The sequence below is a fragment of the Oncorhynchus kisutch genome, linkage group LG5 (genome assembly GCF_002021735.2).
Source record: "Oncorhynchus kisutch isolate 150728-3 linkage group LG5, Okis_V2, whole genome shotgun sequence".
NCBI classification, from domain to species: domain Eukaryota; kingdom Metazoa; phylum Chordata; class Actinopteri; order Salmoniformes; family Salmonidae; genus Oncorhynchus; species Oncorhynchus kisutch.
Window position 1 is genome coordinate 6,912,488 of NC_034178.2, and position 7,445 is coordinate 6,919,932.

The window sequence follows — 7,445 nt, forward strand, 5'->3', positions numbered from 1 at the left end:
GAAAATAATACACTTTTTACACACCCAAAATTACTCATTACATTTTGAATGCTTTGCAGGACAGGAAAATGGTCGAATTTACGCACTTATCACGAGAACATCCCTGGCCATCCCTCCTGCCTCTGATCTGGCGGACTCAAGAAACAGAAATGCATTGTTTGCAAATTATTTCTGCGTTTTGGAGAGTGCCACTGGCTATCTGTAAAGAAAAAGGATTGTACCATCTGGTTTGCCTAATATAAGGAATTTGAAGTGATTTATAATTTTACTAAGGTATGACAATAGGGTACTTTTTCCACCACTGTGGGTAACGGAGATCAACCTCCTGTACGTCAAACCTACTGTGGAAATCTTTAGGGACCTACAGTGTTGGTATGACACATACTGTGGTGTACGTTGTGTATGCATAATGCAGGACAGTTGGTTAAACCTGCCAATGAGTTGATGTTTAACCTGTTTGTTTTTACTTTACGAACCGGCTCACACCTATATTTATTTTCCTTATTTACCATATCTTAGACTTGAATCTAGTATAACATGCGTGCTATTCGCAGACAAATATTTAATCGGGATCGGTGTCCCTTCCACGGGACGGATGAGCTAACATAGGCTAATGTGATTAGCATGAGGTTGTAAGTAACCAGAACATTTCCTGGGACATAGACATATCTGATATTGGCAGAAAGCTTAAATTCTTGTTAATCTAACTGCACTGTCCAATTTACAATAGCTATTACAGTGAAATAATACCATGCTATTGTTTGAGGAGACCGCACAATTTTGAACATGAAAAGTTATTAATAATCAAATTAGGCACATTTGGGCAGTCTTGATACAACATTTTGTGCAATGGTTCTTTGGATCAGTCTAAAACTTTGAACATACACTGCTGCCATCTAGTTGCCAAAATCTAAATTGCACCTGGGCTGGAATAATACATTATGGCCTTTCTCTTGCATTTCAAAATTGATGGTATTATATTTTACCAGAACTATTGTGTTATATTCTACTACATACCTTTCACATTTCCATAAACTGCAACGTGTTTCCTTTCAAATGGTACCAAGAATATGCAAATCCTTGCTTCAGGGCCTGAGCTACATGAAGGTAAATTTGGGTATGTCATTTTATACGAAAATGGAAAAAAAGAGGTTAATCCTTAAACTAAACTAGCCATGAAAAATGGTGACTACTGTTACTGTTACCAAATTCAAATCAACCATGACAGGAGTGTTTTAACAAATGTTTATTTTACAAAAAAGCTAGCTAAATACACATTGTGGGTTACTCTATAGTGAGGGAAACTAATATACTGATGCGGTCTTCACTGACGCAAAGTAGATGTTGTTTATATTTTACCGAAAATCACCTGAGATCATAAATAGACAAAAAGAAACTCTCGACACATTCAACCAATTAGAGTCCACATTTGAGTTGTCATGTGACGGTGACACCCCCTCTATTACTGAAATGGAACGACAACCCAGAGAAGATGGTGGTAATCCAGACAGACAGAGGGCATCATGGGGAAATATGACGGGGCAGCAAGGGTCTAGAGTTTGGGCATCTTGGCAGCATTGAGGCGCATGGATACGCAGGAGGAGCCAGCGGCGTAACGCATCTCCCTCAGCATCCCGCTCCATTCCTTCTTGTCCTCCTCGTACCTAACACAGGGAAAAGGAAGATACAGTGATGAGGAACAAACCAAGACGTCGTTGATTGTTTGTACAGTACCACTGACCAAGTAGGGCGCTCTCATTTATTTTTTCATTTATTTTTACTTTTATTTATTATCATACATTTATACAACAAATTATTATAATTGAACTAAGATGAATAAGTTCTACTTCTTTGTCCGCAGGAATGGAAATGCAAGCCATCTAAAATAACAAACCCACATCAAACAGGGCTGAACAAGGTGAACTTGTGTTAGCTCACAGAGTTACTGCCTAGGCTTTAGCATAATGGGCTAACACAGTCCTGTTGTATTTATGAAGAAGACTTTGGTTCATATCCTGGTTGATGACATAATAACATTAAAAGAGGGGACTTACTGCCAAACATCTGTGACCTCTGCGGGGACCACCTCCTTGTTGTCATTCTGGATGATGGTGAAGCCCCCCACAGCGTACAGGGCCCCCTCACTGCTCAGCAGGTTCACTGAGCTCCTCTCCTGGGGAAAGTCTGTGAACGTCTCCCATCTGTGAAAGAAGGTCATTAGGGATAGCATCAGGGGGACTCTTTATAATTAAGGCCATCCTGACTCAAGATGACTAATAACGTTTACCATCCAGAAACAGCAAATGGTATTGTTATGGTGAATGATATTAAAAGGTGTAACAAGTTCTTAAACTGATTTATCACCAAAGAAAATGCTACATACTTGTTTGTTCCAAAGTCGTAGACTTCAGATGCAGCAGTGAGTCCTTCCTCATTGACTCCACCGGCCACCACAATCTTTCCGTTGTAAACGACAGCTCCGAACATGGCTCTGGCTGTCTTCATGGCAGCCAGCTCCCTCCACTCTGACTGCTTGTGGTTGTATACAAACATCTTGTTCAGGGCTTTGCTGCGCGGGAGAATGATAGGCAGGGTTGTTAGATCTCAGGAAATGTCCTTCTGGCAACAGTATAGAAAGACTGTGATGGATTTGCAGTTACGGTTTGGATTTAATAAATCAGTCAACATGTATTACAATACGGGCTCACATGCAGTGGAGGCTGTTGAGGGGAGGACGACTCATAGTAATGGCTGGAATGGAGTCAATGGAATGGTATCAAACACATCAAAGACATGCTTTCCATGTGTTTGATACCATTGCATTGACTCCATTCCAGCCATCATTATGAGCCATCCTCCCTTCAGCAGCCTCCACTGCTCACATGTAACCCATAGAAAACATGATTTTCACTACAGTCACGCTTGAATAACTGTTTACTTAAACATGTGTAGTTCCATAATGAAAATAATGACTTCTACACTAGCTCTATGGTCTGACATGCTCAGGTCTTAGAATGATAGACTACAAACAGCTGCAGCTCACACCATATCTTTAGCATGACGCACGCACGCACGCACACACACACACACACACACACACACACACACACACACACACACACACACACACACACACTTGATTTTCTATTGTCGATGGGACCTAAAATGTATTTCCATTCAAAATCTTATCTTCCCTAAATAAGAAGCTTTTCAACCAACAATGTTTACTGGAACGGTAGAGGAAGAGATTGAAAAAAGCAAAAAAAAAAGCCAACAATCAATGGCAGCTAGAGACAGGAGAAACTTGATACACGCAAAGGCCTACTCATTTATATTAATATTCAAGTTTCTATCCTAGCCTATCACTCCTCTATATTGTTCTCACTGTGTTATGGTAGCAAGATACTATACAGAGGTCTTTTTTGACTGTCAGAGAGTTCACTCAAGGGTTTCTTTGCGTTAGATACTTGCTTTCAGCTTTGAATCTGAAGTGAGGTCTGGGCTCCCACAAGGTAGGGTGGACAGTGGATATTACCACCCTTTGATGTGAGATTCAAGTAGTACAGCCTCAAATTAACATTTAAGCACCACTAATCTGACACTAGTTTGTTAGCTATTTAAAACTATCAAATGTTGAAATTAGTTGAAATCAAATTGCATTAATAATGTATTATACTGTAGTAAATAGCCTTCAGAGGAAAAACAGGATCATAAAGTTGATTATCAGCATACCACCCTGCATACCACTGCTGGCTTGCTTCTGAAGCAAAGCAGGGTTGGTCCTGGTCAGTTCCTGGATGGGAGACCAGATGCTGCTGGAAGTGGTGTTGGAGGGCCAGTAGGAGGCACTCTTTCCTCTGGTCTCAAAAAATATCCCAAAAATAGGGTGCCGTCTTTCGGATGGGACGTTAAACGGGTGTCCTGTCTCTATGAGGTCATTAAAGATCCCATGGCACTTATTGTAAGAGTAGAGGTGTTAACCCTGGTGTCCTGGCTAAATTCCCTATCTGGCCCTCAAACCATCACGGTCACCTAATAATCCCCAGTTTACAATTGGCTCATTCTTCCCCATCCTCTCCCCTGTAACCATTCCCCAGGTCGTTGCTGCAAATGAGAATGTGTTCTCAGTCAACTTACCTGGTAAAATAACAAATAAATAAAATCAGTGTCCTTTTTAGGAAGTGGTTCTCTGATTCTCCATAATGTAAGATGTAAAACAGACGTCACTTAACAGCAGGAAATCTTTCTGCCCAGCCACTCCTTTTCGTCCCTAGCCAACCTGTTCCTTGTTCCTAGACTCTAATTTCATTTTTGCTTGCGCTAAGTACGTGAGAAACACATACCTGAAAGAGTGCCAACACTGGGTATAGAAGTGAAAACATTTGGTGTCTGAATCATATTGACATGTTTCTGGTCCTGGGACAAATATCATGTTCTTGTTTCTCTCAAGTCATGCCAGAACAATGCATTAAATACCCACTGAGCTCTGAGATGGATATTGGATTGTTAAACATTTATTTATAATAAAGTGATATGGCAATATCAATTAGACTATACAGTACATATAAAGTCATATTGGCCGGGGACAATATGAGGTTTACCACATAGAGGGACCGGGCAGGCACGGTGTTATGTGGTGGAGCTCACAGTCTCCCCAGTGCGTGTGCATAACCCAGTGCGGTACATTCCAGCTCCTCTTATCTCCGGGCTAGAGCGGGCATCGAGCCAGGTGCCATGAAGCCGGCTTTATGCATCTGGTCTCCAGTGCGTCTCCTCGGGCCGGCATACATGGCACCAGCCTTACGCATGGTGTCCCCGGTTCACCAGCAAAGCCCAGTGCGGGCTATTCCACCACGACGCACTGGCCTGGCTACCGGGAGCATTCAACCAGGTAAGGTTGGGCAGGCTCAGTGCTCAAGAGCTCCAGTGCGCCTGCACGGTACGGTCTATCCAGTGCCACCTCCACGCACCAGCCCTCCGGTGGCAGCCCCCTGCACCAGGCTGTCTCTCCGTCTTCTGCCTACAGGTGCTCCTGCCTGTCCAGCGCTGCCAGAGCCTACCTCCTGTCCTGAGCTGCTAGAGTCTCCAGTCTGTCCTGAGCTGCTAGAGTCTCTCGTCCGTCCGGCAGTGACTGAGTCTCTCGTCCATTCGGGACCCGTGGCGTGGGTCCCCAGTCCAAGGTCGGCGGCGAGGGTCGCCGCTCTAAAGAGGCCACGGAGGCGGGCTAAGAGGCGCACTAAAACTATGGTGGAGTCCACGTCCCGCGCCAGAGCCGCCACCAAGGACAGACACCCACCCAGGCCCTCCCCTATAGGTTCAGGTTTTGCGGCCGGAGTCCGCACCTTTAGGTGGGGGGGGTACTGTCACGTTCTGACCTTTATTTCCTTTTGTCTTTATTTGGTATGGTCAGTGCGTGAGTTGGGGTGGGCAGTCTATGTATGTTTTTCTATGTTGGTTTTTGTTGTCTCTGGGTACTTGGGTAGCCTGGGTTTCACTGTTGGTTTGTGGGTGTTTGTTTCCGTGTGAGTGTTTGTCACCACACGGTACTGTTTCAGTTTTTCGTTTTCATCACATTGTTCATTGTTTTGTATTTCAGTGTTAAGGTCGTTTTTAATAAATCGCCATGAGCACTTACCACGCTGCATCTTGGTCCGATCCTGCATTCTCCTGTTTCCTCTAAAACAGCTCAACTCGTGAAGCAGTTCTATTGGTGGCCGGGTTTGGTTGCTAATGTGGACCGCTAATGTAGTCCCCGTGATATGCAACTGTTCAGGGAAGTCCGGAACCAATACACGCAGTCAGTCAGGAAAGCTAAGGCCAGCTTCTTCAGGCAGAAGTTTGCATCCTGTAGCTCCAACTCCAAAAAGTTCTGGGACATTGTGAAGTCCATGGAGAACAAGAGCACCTCCTCCCAGCTGCCCACTGCACTGAGGCTAGGTAACACGGTCACCACTGATAAATCCATGATTATCGAAAACTTCAATAAGCATTTCTCAACGGCTGGCCATGCCTTCCGCCTGGCTACTTCAACCTCGGCCAACAGCTCCGCCCCCCCCGCAGCTCCTCGCCCAAGCCTCTCCAGGTTCTCCTTTACCCAAATCCAGATAGCAGATGTTCTGAAAGAGCTGCAAAACCTGGACCCGTACAAATCAGCTGGGCTTGACAATCTGGACCCTCTATTTCTGAAACTATCTGCCACCATTGTCGCAACCCCTATTACCAGCCTGTTCAACCTCTCTTTCATCTCGTCTGAGATCCCCAAGGATTGGAAAGCTGCCGCAGTCATCCCCCTCTTCAAAGGGGGAGACACCCTGGACCCAAACTGTTACAGACCTATATCCATCCTGCCCTGCCTATCTAAGGTCTTCGAAAGCCAAGTCAACAAACAGGTCACTGACCATCTCGAATCCCACCGTACCTTCTCCGCTGTGCAATCTGGTTTCCGAGCCGGTCATGGGTGCACCTCAGCCACACTCAAGGTACTAAACGACATCATAACCGCCATCGATAAAAGACAGTACTGTGCAGCCGTCTTCATCGACCTTGCCAAGGCTTTCGACTCTGTCAATCACCATATTCTTATCGGCAGACTCAGTAGCCTCGGTTTTTCGGATGACTGCCTTGCCTGGTTCACCAATTACTTTGCAGACAGAGTTCAGTGTGTCAAATCGGAGGGCATGCTGTCCGGTCCTCTGGCAGTCTCTATGGGGGTGCCACAGGGTTCAATTCTCGGGCCGACTCTTTTCTCTGTGTATATCAATGATGTTGCTCTTGCTGCGGGCGATTCCCTGATCCACCTCTACGCAGACGACACCATTCTATATACTTTCGGCCCGTCTTTGGACACTGTGCTATCTAACCTCCAAACAAGCTTCAATGCCATACAACACTCCTTCCGTGGCCTCCAACTGCTCTTAAACGCTAGTAAAACCAAATGCATGCTTTTCAACCGGTCGCTGCCTGCACCTGCATGCCCGACTAGCATCACCACCCTGGATGGTTCCGACCTAGAATATGTGGACGTCTATAAGTACCTAGGTGTCTGGCTAGACTGCAAACTCTCCTTCCAGACTCATATCAAACATCTCCAATCGAAAATCAAATCAAGAGTCGGCTTTCTATTCCACAACAAAGCCTCCTTCACTCAAGCCGCCAAGCTTACCCTAGTAAAACTGACTATCCTACCGATCCTCGACTTCGGCGATGTCATCTACAAAATGGCTTCCAACACTCTACTCAGCAAACTGGATGCAGTCTATCACAGTGCCATCCGTTTTGTCACTAAAGCACCTTATACTACCCACCACTGCGACTTGTATGCTCTAGTCGGCTGGCCCTCGCTACATATTCGTCGCCAGACCCACTGGCTCCAGGTCATCTACAAGTCTATGCTAGGTAAAGCTCCGCCTTATCTCAGCTCACTGGTCACGATGGCAACACCCATC

The 7,445-nt window shown here is 45.3% G+C and overlaps 1 protein-coding gene across 1 annotated transcript; it reads right to left on the bottom strand.

Annotated features, from left to right (window-relative positions):
- Positions 1 to 1,237: 1,237 nt before the first annotated feature.
- Positions 1,238 to 2,578, bottom strand: LOC109890096 (kelch-like protein 41b). Its single transcript, XM_020482045.2, has 3 exons — positions 2,384 to 2,578; positions 2,055 to 2,201; positions 1,238 to 1,664 (listed from the first exon to the last, which is right to left on the bottom strand). The coding sequence occupies exons 1-3, from the start codon at positions 2,551 to 2,553 to the stop codon at positions 1,553 to 1,555; spliced, it is 429 nt and encodes a 142-aa protein (XP_020337634.1). The 5' UTR covers positions 2,554 to 2,578; the 3' UTR covers positions 1,238 to 1,552.
- Positions 2,579 to 7,445: the final 4,867 nt, after the last annotated feature.